General features: G+C 31.8%; 2 protein-coding genes across 2 annotated transcripts; one reads left to right on the top strand and one right to left on the bottom strand.

Annotated features, from left to right (window-relative positions):
• Positions 1–13,045: 13,045 nt before the first annotated feature.
• On the top strand, positions 13,046–14,168 carry LOC130802498 (protein FAR1-RELATED SEQUENCE 2-like). Its single transcript, XM_057666515.1, has 3 exons — positions 13,046–13,557; positions 13,640–13,816; positions 14,158–14,168. The coding sequence occupies exons 1-3, from the start codon at positions 13,056–13,058 to the stop codon at positions 14,166–14,168; spliced, it is 690 nt and encodes a 229-aa protein (XP_057522498.1). The 5' UTR covers positions 13,046–13,055.
• A 231-nt stretch (positions 14,169–14,399) lies between these two features.
• LOC130802497 (protein MAIN-LIKE 2-like) lies at positions 14,400–17,750 on the bottom strand. The gene is made up of 6 exons (XM_057666514.1): positions 17,627–17,750; positions 17,484–17,545; positions 16,094–16,191; positions 15,115–15,508; positions 14,692–15,036; positions 14,400–14,513 (listed from the first exon to the last, which is right to left on the bottom strand). Exons 1-6 carry the CDS (start codon positions 17,748–17,750, stop codon positions 14,400–14,402), a joined length of 1,137 nt encoding a protein of 378 aa, XP_057522497.1.
• Between the last annotated feature and the right edge of the window lie 6,284 nt (positions 17,751–24,034).

Genomic DNA, 24,034 nt, shown 5'->3' with positions numbered 1-24,034 from the left:
CAAGCTTATGTCAGGTTTATAATTTTCACATTGTCCGGATCTATTTCATAAATAAATTTTGTCGGTTCGATCCAATTAATTAATTAGGTTAAAAATTTCAACACAGAACTACTTATTTAGAATTACTTTCAGATTGAGTTGGCATTCATGTCTTACGCACTCTAATTTGAGGAGGATTATCATTAAAAAATATAGAATTTTCATATGTGGTTATATTGCATTTATTTTCATGTATTTTTAATTTGTATAACTTGTGTTTACTCTTCGTCTAAGGTTGTGAAATTGTACGGAGTTTATTAATAGCTTCATAGGAAAAGGGCATATGAACATAATTTTTGTCCAAATTACTTGTATTACTAATCAGTAGTGGCGACGCCAAAACTTAATGAGAGTAGGTTAAAAAACTTTAACTACTTAAAGAGTCTAAATATATAAAAGTTTCTTAAACAACTATTATCAAAAAAATTTCAAATTTTAGGGGTGTTTGATCGGCTTGGCCAACCCAAGACCCTAACAGCCTTAGCTCTGCCTATAATGATTAGCAACGTAACTACAAGAAAAGTAAGACAAAGCAGCATGACGTCCTTCATTTGTAGTAAATTACACCAGATTCATACAAAATACAATAAACATCGTCACATTTATAATTGCATATGGTCTTTCATTAATAGATTAAGCTCCAAGTCAATGTTGTTTCCTTACGTATTGCATGATAAATTTGGTAGCAAGAGTTCAATTGTTGTGCTAAGAACAAACACCAATTTTTCCGAGTAAGAAATTTTGTTTATTTTAATTAAAAAACTAACAACAATCTTGAACTTAATATTACATTACATCTGTTTTGAAATACTTGAAATTGATTATAACATATTGTGTGAGAAAATATTACTATTAGTTACAAGCACTATGGAACGGAGGAAATATACTTTTTTTGTCTCTTTAAATCTATGTTTTTGGCAAATAAAACTTTATTACTCACCAGAAAAACCAAAACAGTACAAAATCAAACTGAAACCACACCTAAATTGATTTAGCATCAATATATATATATATATATATATATATATATATATATATATATATATATATATATATATATATATATAATTTTTAGTCATGTTAGTTTAGTATTTGTTGTATTTATTAAGTGTTAGTCATATTAATTTACTATTAGTTGTATTAGTACATTATTTATCATATTAAGTGTAGTATTAGTATAATGATAGTCATAATAGTTAATTATTAGTTGTATTAGTCTTATTAGTGTTGTACTCATCATATCAACAAAAAATTAGTCATATTTACGACTCAATATGATATTAATTTTATAAGTAAAGTATTAGTCATAGTAGTATATATATTGTCTTATTAACGTACTATTAGTATATCATAACTCATATTAGTGTATTATTCCTATTAGCTTAGTATTAGTGTAATATTAGTCGTATTAGGGTAGTATTAGTCATATTAGCAGTACTCCATATTAGTCATATTCATTAGTGAACTTTTATTATGTTATTGTAATATTAGCATATTATATACCGTATTCGTATTAGTATAGTATCAGTGGTATATGTCTTTATTAGTCGTATTAATTTAGTATTAATCATATTAGTATAGTGTTAGTCGCAAAAAATATCTTAAGCTTATTAAAATGAAATAAAAATTAAAAAATCCTCAAGTTTATTAAAATGATCAAAATTTAAATAACTAATTCAATTGTTAAACATCGGTTAGATGGCTGATTAAAATTTTTTATTTTTAATCATTTTATTAGTTATTTGGTCGAAAAATGGTCGTTGATTAGCCGAAAATAAAGGCAAGAAGTATTCCTCCTTTTTTCCAAAATTGAGTAACAATCATGGTAGCCGAAAATCTGATTGAAAATTCAGACTCTTTAAAGTTGGTCGAAATTTGGTCAAAAAATTAAATGAATGAAACAAAATATTAAATTAAATGGGTACTATAACTCTTTAATAGAGAGAACATGGGCTTTTATTCTAAAAATAAAAGAAAAAAAATAGAGTGAAGAAATTAAGCCATTAACCAAATTATTAAACGTAGCCTCAAAAATAACTAAGAAAATTAGTGTTTGAAAGAGCTAATAGAAGAAAGGGGAGAAAGACGAGAGGCTATGGAGACCAAATTTCAAAATTAAATAATGGTTGTTAGATTAGATTAGAGGTTTTTAAAATAGATCCACGATCCATCATTATCATACTACTCAGTGTATTCCGCTCATAGAAAAATTATGGACAGGGTCTGGAGAGGGAAGGATGGCGACAACTCATATCCATAAAGGAGAGTGCGGCCAAATGAATCCCCTGGTTCGAGAACGATAAAGAGACGTAACTATACGGGAAAGATAACTTAAATGCCTATAAATAAAATAAATAAGTAGAACCATCTACAAAATAAAAAAAACAAAAACTAATAATAAAAGAAACTAGATAAGCAAGAGGGTAAGAACCCTAAAAGGTAATCTAAAAGAACATCAGTAGTCTAAAATATGAATATTTATATATTTCTACGATTAAATCATATTTTAATCCTATTTCAAAATGAATTTATAATTAAGTTAAAAATAATATCAATGAAATCCCACTTTTAATCCAACTTAACTCAGTATTCGAATGAACACCTTTGAAAGAGAGAAGTATTAAAATATTACCAAGACGAAGAATTCTTGGTCAGTCACAATTAAATATCATGGAAAGGCCTATAGAAAACAAATATCAAGCACAATTATCGAAAAAATATATCGAGCAAAGCACTTGATCAATATTACGTATACATGCACGATTTCATCACTATATTTCCACATAATAATTTTATCATTTTCATTATTGTGTGTATTAATATTTTTTATCATTATCATTATTGAAGTGGAGATATTTAATTATTTCTAAAAAGATATGATCTTTTGATTTTTGAATTAAGTCAATTATACTAAAAGACAAAGGGAAGTAGGCATTATACGAAGTTTCCTAGTAATTTACGCTTGTTGAGATAGATTAGAGTATTAGACCAACATGGAAACCCATACTTACAATGATAGTTGGAGTTGCAATATGCTAACTTGCATTGCTAAAGGAATTTATTTAAACAAATTGTTTAATTACCTTCATTTTATTAATTTACTTTGATATTAAAAGTTTGGCTCTAAAAATATTAAATGGAAAAGGTAATTTCAACATCTTTTATTTTAATTATATTTGTAGATTTTTCTTTAGTTATTATTGCACTTTGATATTAAAGTTTGGCCCTAAATTGTTAAAACGAATAAAATATTATCCGTGTCTTTTGTTTTAAATCTGTAGATTGATAAACTTGCTGAGATGCCTCACAATTATTATTTTTTTGTTCCTTTGTTCTTGCTATTTATACCACTTGTAACACCTTGGTCCATCGAACCACCAATGACTACTCATGGAGACTATAGTCTGGCATCACAAACCAACACGAGTCTTTTCAGCGCACGTTGGCCTCACTTGTGCGCACCCAAGAAAACTTTCTGGAGGTCATTCATCCTAAGATTGCTTCACATCAAGCACTCTTAATTGTAGATATGAGTAATCTATCAATCCTTTATAAAGCTCAATCTAGGGTATCACATTCACCCCCATTCAGGAATACAACGTCCTCATTGAACCTTAGTTACAGGACCTTTAACCGCCTAGGTGCACTGAACACATGATCTGCCACGGTTGCAAGGTTGCTCTGATACCATTTGTAATATCCAAGCTCATCGGACCGCCAGTGACTACCTAGGAAGACTGTAAACTGGCCCTAAAAACCAATACAAATCTTTTCAGCGCACTTTCGCCGCACTCATGCGCACCCAGGAAAACTTTCCAAGAGGTAAAGACTTGTGGTGGTCTATAGGGCCAATCAATAATCTCCATAAATAGTCACCGGCCGGGGTATTTCAAGGATAGAGGTTGTTTCAGCTAGGTCTTGAGAATTAGAGAAAACATTTTTATTCCTTTTAAGCAACAAGGACAAGAGGGCAAAGCTAAACCATGTAGGCCAGGGGAACAACAAATGGGAATAGTGAGAAGATAAGTTAGAGGGGAGCAAAGAGGACAGGTTAAGGGAGAAGAAATTCTTAGGTAAGTCCGAGAAACATAACAATTAAGATTTGTCTTTGGCTGCATAAAAGACTCGAAGGGAATGGGATTATAATTTCAACTGAGAAGAGGAAAGAAGGACAGTCTGAGAAAGGCAAAAAATATATATGTTAAAGGTTACAAATGATTAGTTAGGAGAGCATTTTAATTATTCGCTTAAGAAAACTCTCGCTTCCTCTATTCTAAATTCCATAAATCTTAATTCTTTAATTCTCATCTGCACATTTGATTTATCTTTTCATTTCATCCACATATGTAACCTTAAATCCTTGTGAATCTTGATATGTAAGTATGAGATGGATGGACATTGAATTTACGAAATTGGTGGAACATGGTTGTTTATAAGAAAGTATTGGGTAATTGATATTCTTGAATCGACTGTAAGATTTTAAAGGTTAGAATGCTAGCATAACTCTTGGTTAAGCTGCGGTCTTAGGAGGAGATGTAATAAGTTATATGTTAGTGTAGTAGTATCGAACGCTCTCTAGTGATGTTGTGATCTTGTTATGCTCCAGGAGACGATATCATCGAAGAACCCTTTTAGTTGATAGCTGGATTCGTTACCTTGAAGCGACATCGTCGGTGAGTACTAACAGTCCCTTAAAAAGGGGTCTGGCCAGGCTACCATTTGTAAAATGTTTATTTAAAGTTTGTGAAATTTATATGAATGTGATAAATGTTTATGAATGATTATGGTGAGATTGATATGGTCAATGGATCGGGCTTGCGAGCTGGTCATTGACGGAGTTGAGGAACATGGCTTCCTACTCCCTGATTTTGAAGCGAATTGTCATTGAGATATTGACTAGCTTCACCCGAGAGCGACATAGCCTTAGAGCTATGGTGCACCTCTCAAACTAGACTCCCTGTGCGCACATAGATCTAGGGAACTGATGTTGCTTTTAAACCTATGATATGAATTACTGTGTTTTGTTATTTTGGATTGTTACTTCTCACTCAGTTTAATCTGACCTCTTTGCTTGAGTTTTGGAAGTGTAATTTCAGTTTGTTGGAAAACGAACCTAGTGATGACCCTGTTTACCCAGTCAACGGTAAGTCGGGTTATTACAACATATTTCTTCCGCTTCTCTACAAATTATATTTTTTACCAATATTTATCCATTTTCTTGATTTGCTAGCTCAATGTAACACCCCAGAATTTCCGACCCCTTAACGAAACCAAAACCGTAAAGGACGGGAGGAAATTCGGGTGTTACATAAAAGAAAAGGAAAAGAATTTGGATAAACGTTAAATATTACTTTAAAAAGGTGAGTGGAAATTTTGGCAGCATAAACTGTGCGTCTTTGTAGAAAAACAAAAGTTATTTAGAAGTTAACAAAGTAAAGGCATCAACAGCCCATCAAAACTATGTCACGGCGGAATGATTCGTCGCCGGCTTCTCAAATCCACATGCCAAGCATGGATCGTGGTTCCAGTGTCGACGTTTGCGTTTTAAAAAGACTTAACTCCTTAAAACCATACAGAGTTATAAACTACGCAGCGGAAATACAAATATACGAGGGAGGACGCAAGGCCTCATAACAAAACATATACAACCAAAGTTTACAAAAGATAACAAAAAACTACAAAATCGAAAGATTGCGGGATGACACAGGTTATGCTTCACCCTCATCACTCTCCCCCAATGCAATGCAATGCAAAAGAAGCTCCAGTACCTGCTACGCCTGTCTATGATCCTCCTGCTGCTCGACATTAGACCAAAGGCCAATGTGTCATAGCAGGACAATCATAGAAAGTCATCAACAATCAAACATAAACATAAACACGTACACGTCAGTAACTAGCATCAAATATAATAAGGTCAACTACTAGATAGCATTATATCATAAAACAACATAAGATGATTTCATAAAACGCAAGCACGGATAGTAACCGTTTATCGGCCACTTACACTTCTTAATTTCATTACGTGCTTTCCAACCCGAACCATGTGTTCTTGGGTAAAATGCAGGTCTTCATGCTCCTCTTTTCAAACATAAACTCTTGCAAAACACGTATAGTATCAATTCGACCAAGGCATTAACAGAATACCTAACACATGACCTTATAGAGCTTGTCTATCTTAAGGTAAGTGTGATCATAGTCCGTAATACCCTTGAGGTAACTTAACTTAGGCACACTTCTCACTAGCATAAACTATTATATCAATAAGTAGATGTTCTTTCAATGAGTAATTATTCTATCAAAGAGTGAACGTTCTATCAACGCGTAAGCTTTTTACCAAAGAATGAACCTTCTATCATTAAATAACTTTCGATCAAAGAATAAACTTTCTATCACTGAATATTTTTCTATCAGTGGATCTTTTCTCTACTTCCTGGCATAGTGACACGGCCAAGGGCGTTATCGGCCACCCGGCGCCCATGGCAAAGTATGAGCTCATGCCCCCTCCAACTGACCTTCTCGGGTCCTAACTTCGGGAAAAACTAACACACTGGGGTACTAAACCAGTGAAGAGGCCACCATATTGGGGTTTGCAAGGCCCGCAATCGCATGGTAACACCTCGGTCAAGGGGCGTTATCGGCCACCCGGCGCCCAATGACCCAAGCATGCTCATACCCCCTTACGGTGGTCCCGTCGAACTTCACCTAGGGGACTACTAAAACAACCGGACATAATCCAGTTGAGTCACGCCAGCTAATCATAATCTAGTACCTTATCAGATGGGAATAACTTCCACTCTCAACTATTAATGAGCGCCCTGGGATAGCAGCGCGCCAAAACCCACTGAGCCACTCAATAGAATATGAAATTCACCTATAACGGAGTCATTCTAACTCCAATTAAGGCATAATCTAATTCTTAAATAAATAAGGGGGTGGTTCCCGCCTTCTATCAACACTCTCATTCTCTAAACTATTCTAAGCGCAAGGACTTCATAGTCGATAGCTCTTCATGTAAAGCGTACTCACTAGTATCTCATAGTTTCAATGCAATGTATATTATCATAATAAACAATAATGTCTTAAAGAAAATTGCATGTAAGGGTTAGTTACTGCGTGTACGTACCTGTAAGCGTCACTGCACGATCAAAAGTCACAAAATCACCCAACTAAGGCTCTACTTTCCTCTTACAAAATGGGCACAATGGAGGAACTTGAAAAGGGTAAGATTGTAGGTGGTTGTTGTGGTGGTGGAGGACCAAAATGGGGAGTTGGTGGCACTAGGGGCCGCCGGCTGCTGTGAGAGCAACACGCAGCCCTGTTCGTAGCTGGGAACAGGCGAGACAGCCCACTGCGAGACCCAATTAAGAACTCACCTTCGTATGCTCACACATTTCAATAAAATAATCATTTTGATTCGAACCTCTTTATTTAGAAATCGTGATTGTATTTTTAATATAAATATGTGTTAATATTTAAATTCGTATGTGAAAGGAATTTATTAAAACTACTTCAAAATTAATTTAATATAATTATAAAATACCCAAAAGTCATTAAAATATTAATAAATGACGTCAAAAAAATCTCAAGATGTTACACTCAAATTTTATACTTGTAGCAAATGTTACCTAGCAAAATAAGTATAATCTTTAACATAAATAAAATTTAAACTCTTATCTTTATGTAGATGGTAATTAATTATTGTTTCCGTTTGTTAGAAAATGAGAAAGATGTTAATGAGAATATTGAAGGTTAATTAATATTAATTAGTGGAACTATAACTTCATTTTTCTAAGGAATACAATTGACTTGACTTTCTAATAGAATATTAACTATTAGTTCTTTATTATATTAAAATAAAGATAAAGATAACTTTCGAATTGGAGAGGATTTGCACAATAATATCTTATTAGTATTTTATCATAAAGACAACAATTGAACTATCAACAATCATAAACCAAACTTTTGGAAAGTTAAGCAATGAATTAATGACATTACTCGATTGTTAGATATTTCAACAAGTGTAATATTGGAGTGTAGTTAATAGACTACAAGTTAATACAAAAGTAACTACTTTCTCAATACTTATAAAAAATAATACATTATACTAAAAAAATTTGAAAAATCTTAATTAAGTGTCACAACTAAAAAATTTTGCCAAATGAAACTAATTTATTGGCTAAAGAAAAATAATATGAAATCTGATCTTGATTAATATCTCTACCATTAAAATATCTTATACTAGCATTTATTTTTATATAGTTAAATTGAGTAAGTTAGAGAATATAATATATTGCCAATAATTTTTAAAATTACAAAGTTAATTTATACATATAACTGTCAAAATTGAGTATTTTCACAATCATATGTTTATATATGTCAATGTTAAAACAATCATGCATTGCACGAATTTTTACACTAAAATTATATAATTCAAATAGGTACAAACTTTTAAAATCTTATGTTGCATTCTAATTAGGGCAAAATAAACATGGTGGAAAAATACAGTTACAATCACGATCGTAATAATGGAACGTTGATGCAGTAACATAGATAATGTGGTTATTGTAACGCCTAAATATCGTTCGAAATCATAAAATATACCTTAATATCCAAAACATGGTTTTTTTACACCTTATAATGCAAAAAATATCTATTCATTTAGAAATTTTACCAAATACAGTGGCTTTATTTTTACATTATGGTTTAGGATAATAGCTTTTTGAAAATTCTTGATCATTTTAAATTTTGGATTACACATATCACAGACTTATTGTATTTAGTTCATGGGAAGACTCCTAAGTCTTTGCAAGTTTGCATTTGTAAAACTAATCTATTGCGTGACGAGAAATTTGCTGACATAATCGTAAGTCGTAGAGGAAACCGTCATATGCAAAATAATCTCATATGAATTATTGTGTCAATATTTATTTTACTCTTGTATTTTTCTAATTCTATGTTGCAAGTCAATATTATTCCTTATTATTAACCTGTTAAATTATAATTGGAATTTTAGTGAGAGCTCAAAATTTGAAATAACTATAATAGAGAAATCCAAAAAAATTCACTACAATATTATGATATATTTGTAGTGGAATTTATTTAGTGACATTTAATTTAATGTTACTACTTCAAATTTCTAATGTATATATCGTCGGTTTACACACATTTTATTTGTCGTAAAACCATACTAAAGTTTTTCGTCACATAGGATCTAGTGACATTTGTCATAAATGTCACTATAAATTATAGTAATAATTACATAAGTCAGTAAAGGCCAAAATTTTAGTGTCACTAGATCACTTTATAGTAGAACTTAAATAAAATCAATAATCATTACACTAAAAATATAAATCAGTGATATTTTTTTAATGTCACTAAATTCAATGTTGCAAAAAGTTAATTTTTTTGAAGTGATTGTGGAACCCTGATCGAATTTTTATTGACCCATTTTCAATTTTCCGTATTCATTTTTAATCTTTGGTAATAAGTTTCAGTTCCACGTTATCATTTATTGTCGGAAGCCAGAATAGTTTTCCTTATTTTTAAATTTGAACCGATATTTCTTTGTTGTAGTCCTAAAATTGGGATATTGGCCTTTTATATAAAAATAATATAAAAATATAAAAAATTATTATATATATATATATATATATATATATATATATATATATATATATATATATATATATATATATATATATATATATATATATATATATTGGAAATAATATATAGATAAAAACTCTGTTGGATTGACCCGAATCCGATGTGATCTTATCAGACATTGAGCTGACCCAAAAATAATTTGCCTGGAAATTGACTTAACTAAAAATAACCAACTTCAAACCCCCTCCAACTAACCGTTTAGGAAGGTTTACTTAATATATGTATTAGCTGTTAAATTTGTAAGTAAGAATTCAAGCTGTGCAAAGACCAAAAATGTTCAAATACAACACATTATTCCAAGTGCGTAAAAGATTTGTGAACACTGAGAAAGCAAAATACGTGATTGACTTTTGTTTGTATTGTGAATTCTTATTATTACATCCAACAATTAAAGTAAGCAGTTCTTTTTCAAAATTTTGGTGGCCAAAAGCGAAATTAAAAATAAAGGCCTTTTTAAGTACTTTGAACAAAATTAAATCTCAAAAACATACAAAATTATTAAAATTATTTGTATTACTAGTTTTTGAGTTCATTTTCTCTTCCTTTTTTCCTATGTTTTCGCAGCAACATAATAATAGAAGTAAGGTATTGGATTCGATTCTCTCAACCCCTCTTATTTCCTCAACTTACCTTATTTTCTCGATTCATGAAGCTATTGTTCTTGTATCTTGCAATTCCGAAATTCGAAGAGTATAGTTACGTAACATCCTACATTTACATAAAGTATAAATAAAAATAATAAAAAATTTTTAAATTAAGACAATAATACAAATCTAATAAACAACAATGAAAAAGTAAAATATTAGAATTAATTAAACATATTCAGAAAATTAGCGCTTAAAATGTTAAAACATAGCACAAGTATATAAATTTTGTAAAATCAAATCTGTATTGAATTTCATAATATCAATAAAAATAAACATATTCAACGAAATCAAAATCTCCATATAAATTCACGAATTATAAAATTAGGAAAATTTTTAAAAAATCTTAAATGGAAAATTAATAGTATGAAAAAGAAATTTTGTAATTTTTATGAAGAATTGAGTTATGTATAGCAATTTATATTTCATCTTAAATTATTAATTTTGAAAATCTTTCAAATATTATTGCTATATTAGAGGTAAGAGTTTGAGACATTTTAACAATCATAAATGACATACCAAGATGGAAGTTTGAAGAGTTTTTAAAAAAGATATTGTTTTCAAATGTCAATGGCATTAATATCAATTAATATCAAATACTAATATAATCATTATTCCCAACCACTTATATAAGAGTATTTTTATTATTTTAATTTTTGTTTACAAAATATTTAAAAAAAAAAATAGGATTATTTACGGTTGTCTTTTTGATTTTAAGTTAAATACGACAAACCCGTAATTGAAATTGATGTATAACATTCAATAACACTTGTTCATAATCAAAATTGTCCAACAAACTTTATGAAAATGGAACAATGAATATCACACTTTATTTGGTTATTATTAGAAAATTCAACGAAGGTAAGATGATTTGAAAGAATATCGAACAAATCCATACTAAACTATCTTCTACTTTATCTAAAGTCTTTGGCATTTTCCAAAAATTGTTGTTCTTTTTAATCAACACAGTTATCAACTGTCATTTATGGAAGACTCCAAGTCTTTGTTAAAAGTATTCAATCGCGTCATGTGATGATATCATGTTTTGATTGCGCAATTAATCTACGTCATAGAAACGTCAAATCTCTTGACATCCTTGATTTAGGTCTTTTTTAAGGGGTGTTGCTATTTTTCGCCACTCCTTTTTATTTTTTCGCCACCTCCCCTCCAAAATTACTTAATTGCCCCTGGATTTAAAAGAATTACAAAAATGCTATTGGAGTTAAAAAATAATTAATAAATGTAAATCACGCTTAATAACACTATTAAGAATTTAATGAGGATGATTTGTCTATATATATCGAACTCAGAGATGCGTTTGAAATACGAATTGAAACACGGTACTATCTCACTAAAAACTGGTACTATCTCTCTAAAAAGTGTTAATGAAGTTGTAAGGCGTAGTTGGTTGAATATGGCTAACGAAAGCGACTATGAGTCGGATGCGGTACGTAAAATTGCCGTTCGAAGGAAAAAAAAAAAAAAAAAAAAACAAGTCGCACAAATCTGGGCGACTGAACCATGGTCTAGTCGCACAAATCTGGGCGACTGAACCATGGTCCAGTCGCACAAAACTGGGCGACTGAACCATGGTTCAGTCGCCCAGTTTTGTGCGACTGGACCATGGTGCAGTCGCCCAGATCTGTGCGACTGCTATTTTTTATTTTTTATTTTTATTTTTTTTTAAATTTACGTATTTTTAAATTATTTTTATAATTATTGTTAGTATTATTATTGTTGTTGTCATTATTTTAATTTTTATTGTAAATATTTTTATTTTTTAAATTTTTTAATATTTTAATTTACGTAATTTATTTATTTATTATTGTTATAATTATTATTATTATTGTTGTATTTGTTGTTATTATTATTATTATTATTGTTATTATTATTATTGTTATAACTATTATTTATTTATTTATTTATTATTGTTATAATTATTTATTTATTTATTATTGTTATAACTATTATTATTATTGTTATTATTTTTCTTGTCATTATTTATTTATTTTAAATGTTTTTAAATTTTTTTTGTTAACGTAATGTTTTTATTATTATTAAAATTATTATTGTTATTGTCATTATTAATTTGATTTATCGTTATCTATTTATTTATTAATATTATTATTATTATAAATATTATTATTATTATTATTATTATTATTATTATTATTATTATTATTATTGTTGTTGTTGTTGTTATTATTAATCCAAATATTATTATTGTAGTCATTAATGTACTTAATTTATATCATTTCAAATGTGCAGGAGTTTGAAAATTTTGGAGACAACGTAGACTACTCCGGTCGCTTTGTTACGGATAGGGAATTTATCTCCATAGATGAGTTACATAGTTGGGCCGATGCGATAGCAATTACAATCGGTTTTCTATTTACACGTGCTTCTTATAAAAAGAAAGAAGGACGTTCCAGAGTTAGTTGTTATTTAAGATGTCACCGCTATGGTAAACTTAGGGGTGATGTAGATAATGCTGCCCGACCTGGTTCTAAAAGTAGGAGTTGTGGGTGTAAATTTATGATTGTAGGAAGTAGTCGTAAACCAGGAGAAAGACCTTGGACGGTAAGGGTGTGTCCTGGTGTAAAGGGAAAACATAACCACCCGTTCTTGGTGTACAGAGATGGTCATGTAAGGGCGAGGATTAATGTAGATATTCGGTAGCACATACGACAGCTTAGTGCAACCGGAATGCAACCGGCCTTTATTATGAATTCTATTAGAGATAATTTTCCTGGTTTTTATGCTAGTATGAATCAGATATATAATATTAGGCAATCAATAAGGAGAGATGAAATGGAGGGCAGGACTCCCCTTCAACACTGTCTTCATATGGCCACAGAACATAATTATGTGGTCTGGACAGAGTTGGATAATGACGGGCACTTGAGCAGACTTTTAATTGCAAATCCTACTTCAATCCAAATGATACGTACGTGGCCGTATGTTGTGCTGATAGATACAACGTACAAAACGAACAAATCAAAGTGGCCACTATGTGAAGTCATCGGAATGACGCCAACAAATCACAACTTCTTGGTTGCGTTTTGTTTGATGCGAGATGAGGCGGCTGTGTCGTACTCGTGGGTGCTGCAGGGATTGAGAGATATTTTCGGCAGTGCTCAGACTCCTAGCGTCATTGTAACCGATCGTGACGAAGGTTTATCTGCAGCTATTCGTGACGTCTTCCCAGGTAAAAACGCTTTGTGAGTTCATTATTGTGGTTATATCTATTGATAATGTCTTAATTACGTTCACTGTTTTGTTTAATGTAGATGTACGTCATTTGTTATGCACCTGGCATATTGGCAACGATGTTGAGAACATGGTGGACAAGTTGTGCGGCGGCAAGAAAAATCAACAAGGGCAGTTATTTAGGAAAAGTAGATGGAACCCCTTGGTTGAAAGTGCTACAATCCGGGAATATGAAAAGAGATGGGAAGGGATCGTCAGTACGTGGTCGGTTTGGAACCGAAGGGTCGTTCGGTATTTGACTGGAACATGGATTCCACTTAGAGAGAAATTTGTGCGTGCGTGGACGAATGATGGTTTACACTTTGGTAACCATACTACCAGCAGAGTGGAAAGCCAACACTCGTCTTTTAAGTATTACCTTGGAAGCGGTAATAGCTCATTCGATACCCTTTTCAAAAGGGCGCACGCACAGATCACAAATCAACAAGCTAAAATCCGACAATCGCTACAGGAATCCATGACTTCTGTACCAAGAATGCTACGACAGTATTTCTTTAGACCTCTATATCACCACGTGTCTCTCTATGCCTTGGAGCAGATCCAGAATGAGTTTAACCGCATGTTAGAACTGGGTGATTTTGCATTGAACAAATGCGGTTGTGTACTTCTAAAAACCCATGGATTGCCGTGTGCATGTTATTTACAAATAAAAATTGGATCACATGGTGCTTTGTACTTGGATGACATTCATGAATTCTGGAGTACTTTGAGGTACACAGAGGTAGGAGACGAACCCAATGAAGAAGTACGAAACGCGAACGCCAATGACAAAGAGTACTTTCAATCTCTGGTCGATGAAGTCCTTAAATCTGATCCCGCTTTTGTTCGCCGAATGGCTGAGGTACTTGAATATGAATTACACCCAGATTGGTGCGGATATACCTGAGCCTTACGCTAGTCCACCGAGAAAGGGAAGACCAAGCACTAGTAAAACCATGAGAAGGAGAAAATGTTCATTTGAATATAGCCGATCATCTTCTCGTGGTCGAGGGTCTAGATCTTCTTCCCGCGGGAGATCAAGTGGCAGATCAAATGGGAGATCGTCTCGGGATATGTACGGGCGCGAGCAAACTCTGAACCATTCAACGTAATTAGGTTCAGTCTCTGAAGGAACAGTAGCCCGTCGAAGTCCCTGCTCAACAAGGCGGCCACTGTAGGGGAACCTACTCCACGCCTCCACAAATGCAGCAGCAGAAGAAGGAAAGGTCACGGAGTAGGTTCCGTGTGCCGGTCGAAGAGCCTTGGCTGGTCTCATAGGAGCTGGAGGAATAGACTGCACGAACCCAATCTGTCGCAATGCCCGCTCCGGCAAATACACCTCCACAACATCAAAGCAGGTGATACCCCCGATGACTGTGGTGCGTGGGTGCTCATGCAGCAACGCAGCAGCTCCACAATTGTAGGGAGTCCATTCAACCTGCTTACAGGCCAAGTTAAAAAACAAATTTCCTACAGATAAAAAACAACATGCATGACAAAATGTAATGTAAAATACCTGAGTCTCTGTCATTGAGTCCAGAACCTTGCGGAATGATATCAACCTGTCCAGCTCACGACCTACTTTCTTCGGCGTCCACATCTCCGCCCTAGTCGTGTTTGGCACATCATCTCGGCGAGGATGAGGGCGGAAAGCGGGGAAGTACTCATAGATCCATGTCTGGAGCAATGTGAGGCATCCAGCAATGGTCTTGCAACCAGCCCTAGATGCCATTCCGAGCTGCCTGTACAAGAACGCCAAAGTCACCGCACCCCAAGCCACGTCCTGTTCATCGTCGTTGACGACAACTATCGGGTGAGGTCGCATGCCAGTCCTGGTCTTATCCGCCAACAAGGTAGAGCCAATGACAGCCATGTAGTACGCTGTGGTCTGGGTATCCAAGGCATGCGACCTAAGACACAGCCGCATCAGTTCAGCAACGCTTATGCATCCGCTGGTGAATGAACCTTTACGTCGAAGCTCAGACAGAGGCTCGCCGACCAGATTGGTGATACCAACCTCCCACTCCGCCTCCGAAGGCTCAGCCGGCAGAGAACCATCAATAGAAATGCCCAATATGCGTTGCACGTCGTGCAACATAATCGTCATCTCTCCCCAGGGCATGTGAAAGGTGTTCGTATCCGGCTGCCACCTCTCGACGAACGCCGATATCAAAGCAGAGTCGATGTGCTGGTGCATAATGACCGGTAGTCGACCGAGGGAAGTGGAAGGTAGAAAATCGACTAGCTCAACGGACAAATCCCTCAATCCGATGATGGACTCCACCGGTCTCTTCCTAATACGGCACTCCAGAATCGGAGGCGTACGCTCGGAGCCGTCATAAATAAGTTTAGCTATGTGCCTGCCATAGCTAGGGATCAGTCGCGTATCTGTCGGCCCCCCGGGCTGGGGTGATGTCACTAACCAGTCTGTGTTAGTGGACTGTGAGGGCCTGCCCCGTGGCGGCTCATTATCGACAAAACTTCCTCCTGCACGCTCAGATGCGGCGGAAGAACTAGGGCCGCCACGGGCAAATCTGCCTTCGGGGCCACAAACTATAGTGCAGTCCAATGGGGCAGGCTCAGGACCTTGGAACTGAACATCATCAGCATCATTATCATCATCACTATAAACCCCCCAACTACTCTGGAGGCTATCAGCCTGGTCATCAAAATGAGTACGCACTTGGTTCAGCGTACTCGACCTTTGGGCCTCACTGTGTCTGGCCGCCTCTTCCTGCCTAGCCCTCCTAGCAGAACCCGTGACCCCTCTCTCATGCGGGTCCCCTCTGAGTAAGGTAGGCCTAGAACTATTACCTCTCAACAATTGCCTAAAAAAACCTTTTCCTTTTCCTTGATTACCAGCCATTTTCTACAATTTTTTACGGTTTCATTCAATATTATAAATAATAATATTTCTAAATACATAATAATCATAAATAAAATATGGAAAAAAATAACAAAAAAATAACAAAAAATTATTAACATTTAATTAAAAAAAATATATGCAAAACATAAACATATATTTAATAATAAATAAAAATAACAATAACAATAATAATAATAAAATTAATAATAACAACATTAACATATATTTAATAATACAAAATTAACAATCACAATAATAATAATAATATTAATAATAATAACATTAACATATATTTAATATTAACAAAAATAACAATACAATAATAATAATAATTAAATTAATAATAATTAAATTAATAATATACATACGGAAAAAATAAAAATAAAAAAAAAAATTAAAGGAGTCGCCCAGATCTGGGCGACTCCTTTAATTTTTTTTTTTTTTTCGTGATTAAATTTAATTTTTTTTTTTAAATTTCAAACTTTAAATATATTTTTCTTAAATATAAGGAAAAAATTAAAAAACAAAAATTTTTATATATACAAAACATAAACATTTATTTAATAATAAATAAAAATAAAAATAAAAATTATAGGAGTCGCCCAGATCTGGGCGGCTCGACCCCGGTTCAGTCGCCCAGATCTGGGCGACTCCTATAATTTTTTTTTTTTTTCATGATTAAATTTAATTACAAATAACTTACCTCGATTGATAAATTCCGGATTGAACTTAATTTTTGCTCCCAAATTTTGCTTTTGTATGTTGGTTTTTAGTTGTAGTGAGAGTATTTTTAGTGTTATTGTGGTTTATATAGAAAATTTTAGCTTCAATGGCATAATTGTAATTTTTTCAAAAACCAAGGGCAATATGGTAATTTACTAGGGGGGTGGCGAAAAAATGAAAAGGGTGGCGAATTATAAGGATTGGGTTTTTAAGTCATAGGAGTATTCTTCTAGGTTGCAATTCAATTTTATTCCTTAGTAGTGTGCTCCCTATGTCTTATATGTAGTCTCCTCAACCATTTCTGGTCCTAGTTCCATCGACTCATTTACATCATTCCAAGTCCCAACACATAGAACTCCTACACTTTCTCCCATATAAAGCTTCACAAGTAGATATTCCTATGCTAGAATGAAAAACTATTATTATAGGAGAACTCTACCGTCTACATACATCAAGTTATCGTCCCATGACCCACCAAAATCCATAACAGATGCTCTTAACAAATCCTCAAGAGTCTGAATCGTTCTTTTTGTTTGACCGTTTGTTGCTCTTAACAAATCCATATGAAAAAGTAAAACATATGTGCGAATGAGATGAAAATATAAATGTGTGATGAGATTTAAAGAAAGAGTGTGTGTGTGTTATGGATAAAAATAAAAGTATTATAATTTTATCCAAAAATCTAAAATGAAAAATCACTACAATAATATATACTCCTTTTGTTCTTTTTATAAAGCTCCCACAAAGAATGTTTATGGGAGTTATGAAAAATAAAATCATTTTTGAATATATTATTTTATTAAATTTAATGGAGGAAAAGTGGGGACCATAACCATTAAAAAATATTAAAAGAAAGTTAGTGGAAAAAATATAGAGACCACAACCAATAAAAAAATATTTTTATAAAGTTAGTGGAAAACATGTGAGGACCATAAAGAATATAAAAATATTAAAATTAAGTATGTGGAAGATATATGAAGACCATAAACATATTATAAAAATATTAAAATGAGAATGAACAAGATTATTTTTGTCCAAAATTTATGATATAAATAGAAAGATTTTTTATGGGACAACAATTAAAACACCCTAAAATGACAATGGAAACTTATTTAAGCAATAGAGGGAGTACTTTTCGCGACATTAATTCTAGTGGCATTTTTCATAAATGTCACTATATATAGGCTAAAGTGACAAGTACATGTCACTAAAAACTAAATTAAATGTGAATAAATCACTTCATAGTGTTATTCAAATAAAAGCTATAACAATAACGAGACCAGATATATAAATAAGTGATATTTCTTTTCAATGTCTCAAAATATATGCCACTAAATGTTGATTTTATGTAGTGATTATGTTATTTTTTTGTAGGTGATTATGTTATAAGAGATATTGAAACCCAGAAGAATTATATTATAACTAACACGTTTTAGAGCAACTGAGAAAACCTATGTTTCTTGGACTGGGGTGTGCTGGTATCGAAAACTGATGCATTTTCAAATGTTGAATACGTCTAAATAATTCATTTTATGCCTAGAATGAAGTGTTTAAGTGTCATACTGATGTCCGAATATTAAGGATCGAATACGGATACGTGAAACAAAATGAAAAGTCCGAGTAACATTTGAGAAAACCAAAAAGACAAAAGTGAGATTATGTTCCTTGAAGAATGTTGAAGGATAGTGCTTAGAGGAATCCTAGAATTAGGCCCTTGAATTAGCAAAGGGTAAAGTTATTATTAGTGGCTCCACTGTTAAAACCAACCAAAACTGTTGACCATGTTTCAGAGTCATTTTCACTCATCACCGATTTGCCACATCTTTGTAGAGAAACGTCAAAGCCCTAAACAAACTATAGGACGATTTGATAGTTATTCAACTTTTTGATTGAATTTAATTTCGATCCAATTTGAAAATAAATTTTATGTAAAAAAATCAATATGTATACAAGATTGGACTTTACTTGAACCGAAACAGCTGATCCGAAAAAGACTTAATATACCACCAATAACACCTCTACTCATGGATAATATGTACGCAGACCTATCAAAATAGTTGCTCCAGCGGATCGATTTCAAATTATTTATAGTTAATAGTTGCTCTAGCGGATCGATTTCGAATTATTCATAGTTAATAGTTGCTCCAGCGGATCGATTTCGAATTATTCATAGTTAATAGTTGCTCCAGCGGATCGATTTCGAATTATTCATAGTTAATAGTTGCTCCGACGGATCGATTTCGAATTATTCATTGTTGATTTATTTTTACATGGGGTCAATTTAGATTTGGATCCTTATCAAATTGAGTTGTGCTTGGAAAATCTTACTAAACAAGAACTTGTAAATTATCATATTGTAAAGGAAAATTTACAAAGAAACACCCTATAAAATCAGTTTTTTGTAAAAGAACACCTTTTAAATTTTTTATGTAAAAAAACACCTTTTAAGAGACTTTTTATTAAAAAAAACACCTTAAATCAGTTTCCGGTTACTTTTGTCAACTTTCAGGCGTTGACTATGCCATTTGAGCCCAAAAGTCAACGCCTGAAAGTTGACAAATGGCATAGTCAACGCCTGAAAGTTGACAAAAGTCGCCAGAAACTGATTTAAGGTGTTTTTTAATAAAAAGTCTCTTAAAAGTTTTTTTTTAAAAAAAATTTTAAAAGGTGTTTTTTTTAAAAAAAAAACTAATTTTATAAGGTGTTTCTTTGCAAATTACTCTATTGTAAACTGTTTAGTATCTCCATGAAATATATTTCTAAAGAAAAGATTATCGTTAGTTGTTGCAGATTATTTTGATTGGTATCACAAAATTTGCACCCTTAAATAATGTTAATAAGTGGCGTCGGTTTGAAAAAGGATTGTTACAAACCTCATTTTGGTTTGAATAATTAAACTCGAAACATGACAAAACTGTTGCTATTTTTATCTTTAAAATATCAACTATTATAAAATTATGATTTGTAAATTTTATTTATTTTTGTAGAATTGCTTTATTAAGCAGTTTGATCAGTTTTACAAAATAAATACTATCTAGACATGACGTTGAATTTACTACAAAGGATCAATCGCAAATAACCTTATTATTAGTATTATCATTAACAAGGATAAAGTTGCATAAATTCAATACTCTCAAATTTCACCAAGGATAAAGTTTCTTTTTAATTATTACGACCTTAAATATTACAGCTAGTCTCTTGAGAGACCATTTTTTTAAGAGACATATCTCAAACCCAGCCCATTAAAAATTAATGTCTACTTATCGTATTTTTTAATGTCTACTTACATTATCTTTAATGCATACTTATTGTATCCTTAATGCCCACTTTTAATATCTTAAATGTCTACTTACCTCATTCTTAATGCTTACTTACAATATTTTACAACATATATATTAGACCGATCCAATTAGAGATGGTCTCTCACAAAAATATGTGTAAATAAAAAATGAATTTAAATTTAGTCTTTGATTTTTATTCAAAATAAAATCTGAAATTTGGACTCAAAATTTTAGATTCCTTTTTATTACATCATATTAGATACGTTTTCATTTCATTTCTCTATTCTCCACCACATGTAATGTCACACTCACATCTATAGATCGTGTTATTCGCTAAATAAGTTTAAAAAATGTTTGACATAGTAAACTAATAACAAGAGTATTCATGTTGATAACCCAATTTTATTGTATTTGTCCTATTTGTGTATTATTGTTATATTATTAGTCGTAATAATTAGTATTAGTAACTTAGTAAATTATTAGTCGTGAGGTATATTATAATATTTGTTATATTAGTATATCATTAATTGTTTTAATTTATTTTTTTTTGTATTAGTATAGTGTTAGCCGCTTAAAGTTTATTAAACGTATTAAAAAAAATTATATTCATTATAAATGAGTAAAAACTAAATATTAAAAAAAATTACTGGAAATTTTAAATCAAAAAGTTTTTTCGACCAAATTTCCGTCAAAAATTTGTAGGAAAATAGTCAAAAGGAAAGTCGGGTAATATCCCTCCTTTTTCCATTTTAATTTTCTCAAAATTTCGACTATCATCATGTTAATCAGAAATTTATTCAAAAAAAATCTAACTATTTAATTTTACAGTAGGAAAAAAAGTTAAAATTTCTACTAACATAATTTTAGTCGAATTTGATCGAAAATTACAACTAACACAACGCAGTTCGAAATTCAATAGGAAATTTCCGAATGTCTAATGATATTCAGAATATTCATCAGAGTACCAATTTTATTTTTTTTTTTAGTTCGACCAATAATACATCTTCTTTACATGGAGTAGAAGACAGATAAGTCAGGTGTACAAAGCATCTACCAAAATTAACGGTTCAAGAAACTTCCTATCAAAAAGGTGTAACATGTGGCAAATCTTAGTCTACACTCCGACAAGAACATGTTTTCAGTACTTGTTTCCACACAAGTCCTAACTCCTAAATATCTGATAAACTCATAATTTAACATATTTGTCCATTTATAATTTTTTAAATGATACGATCTAATAGTGAAACTAATTCTATTAAGCCGACTCATCATGTATATATAATGTATTAAAGTGATTATTTATAATTTTAAAGTGATCAGTTAGAAAAATAGACAAATTATATAGACTCGTCTCATGATTAGACAGTTTCATACAGATGGAGCTAATGTGTATTTAGTTTCAGTCTACCGACATCTTGGCAGAAATAGCAGTAGCCACTGCAGAAGTAAAGGAAGGATCTTTGGTCAGTGAATAAGATGCCATTTCTTCTACAAATACTCTCTGCAATGCTTTCACTTGATCAACCTTATCATGGTTCATATGATCATCATCTTGGCTTATGGTGGGGATGCTTGTAGGAGAGCATATCTTGTTATTATTATTCTTTTTTTTATTATTTTTATTACCTAATATTACATGATTGATATTATCTAAATGATCCTTTGAGTTTGGTTGGGGATGATTATGTTCTCCTTCATATGTTGCTTCCAATATTGATTTATCATTCGCACTTCTTTGCACCTGTTATTTTCATTTACAACCCATAAAATTAATATTTTAATGAAACTTTACTTTAAAGGTTTTCATAAAATTGGAAATAAATATTAAAATTTTAGGGTGCAATGTAGAAAATTAACGCATTTACACACTTGAAATAGAGTAATTAACTACGCAATTTGCGAGAATCAATAGGCAATTGAGCATTTGAGCTGATTTAGCCACTGTGAAAAACCTATGTGGTTGCCGTGAAAATTAAGAAATGTGTACATGATATTGACACGTGTGTAATAATAATAAATACTTTATAGAGTTACTAATTAGACTTTATCATTTATTTTTAGAAAAATTATCTAAAATAATCCAACTTTTTAATGATTAGTCTACAATAATTCTACCTATTGATTAACCATAAATAATTCCAATTTAAGTGGATATTTTCTTAGAGTAAGCTTGGGTAATCCGATGATCTGCTATAGTAGGTAATTCACTAAAAACAGTAAATTGAAAATTAATGTAAAATTTTGTTAATTCACATAAAAAATTCTGAATAATTAAAAAAATCAGAAATTTTTTTAAAATATTCTTTCACATTTTTTTTACATTTTATTTTAATTTATTTTTTTTTTTAAAAAAAACTTATTATAACAAGTCATCGAGTTTTTGGGTTTAATCTAGGTAAAGATCCTCTAAAGTTGGGATTATTTATGATTAATCAATAGGTAAAATTATTATAGAAAAATATTAAAAAATTGAATTATTCTAGGTAATTGAATTATTATCATGGTTTCCTTTATTTTTTATGTTTTGTAGGAAAAAGTTGTTTTCTTAATATATGAAAAACGTGTTGTCTCTTTTCAAAGGTATAATTTTACAAATTATAGTAATTTGGCTAAACTTAAGTGTTAGTTTTTTCAAATTATTTTATAAAGTTGTCTTAGCGTAAAACATGGAGTTGTTTTAGTTCTCCTACAACATGTTTTAAGTATGACTCTTCTGTTTCTTTATGTTATGTTTGAAAATGAGGATTTTATTAAAATTTAGAATTAATTTAAATTTAATATTTGGTAAATTAATAATACTTAAATTTGAATTTGAGTCAATATTTAACATAGGTAAAGTTGAGAATTTAAGAATGACTTTTCTAACTGGATAGAGCATCTGCATGTGGAGCAGAAAGTTTGTGGTTCGATCTCTATTGGGCATAGGTATCAATTGTGGGGTTTCTTGACTGCGCGCATCTCTCTTTACCCCTTCCTTGGGGGAACGGGTATGATTTGTCCGCATCTTTCAAGAAAAAAAAACCCCCACCCGAACCTTGTCTTGTGCGGGATACTGGGAGTATCAATTACTTTTACCTTTACCTCTTCTCTAACCTCATCTATTATTTGAAATGAATTACTTGTTTCAAAACACAACTTTAAGTATTTTGATAGTGTGTTTTTTGATTACATCTGTACATTTAACTTTATTATAATTTCTTTTTTAGCTATAGTATAACTTTTGTCTTTTATTCTTATCTATATAGTCTTTTTCTTTCATTCATATATTTCTTTCTTTCACTTATATTTTTATCATATCTTCAATAAAATATATTCGTGTTATTTACCTTTCTTTTCACCTGACAAAGCAGAGCATCAACACATTTATAATAAGCTCTAGGAGATGGATTATCTCTTGTAACTTTTTGCCCATATTTTCTCCACTGATACCCATCCTTCACCACCTTAATAAAAAATCCACAACCCAATCATTAATTTAATTAAAATTGTAAAACGTTCTTCGTCAAATCATAACAAACAAACTGAAACGGACAGTATTAAATTAATAATAAAAAATGTCACATACC

The sequence above is a fragment of the Amaranthus tricolor genome, chromosome 16 (assembly GCF_026212465.1).
Source record: "Amaranthus tricolor cultivar Red isolate AtriRed21 chromosome 16, ASM2621246v1, whole genome shotgun sequence".
Lineage (NCBI taxonomy): Eukaryota > Viridiplantae > Streptophyta > Magnoliopsida > Caryophyllales > Amaranthaceae > Amaranthus > Amaranthus tricolor.
This window is presented reverse-complemented; position numbering and strand designations above follow the sequence as displayed.

Bases quoted from the DNA above. Each gene is read 5' to 3' on its own strand.
- LOC130802498 (XM_057666515.1), top strand. From the start codon at position 13,056: ATGCAACCGGCCTTTATTATGAATTCTATTAGAGATAATTTTCCTGGT. The intron at 13,558-13,639 runs GTAAAAACGCTT...TGTTTAATGTAG, and splicing joins TATTCGTGACGTCTTCCCAG to ATGTACGTCATTTGTTATGC.
- LOC130802497 (XM_057666514.1), bottom strand. From the start codon at position 17,750: ATGGATTTGTTAAGAGCAACAAACGGTCAAACAAAAAGAACGATTCAG. The intron at 17,546-17,626 runs GTAGAGTTCTCC...GAGAAAGTGTAG, and splicing joins TAACTTGATGTATGTAGACG to GAGTTCTATGTGTTGGGACT. The intron at 16,192-17,483 runs GTTGAGGAGACT...GATGATGTTCAG, and splicing joins TGGAACTAGGACCAGAAATG to TTCCAAGGTCCTGAGCCTGC.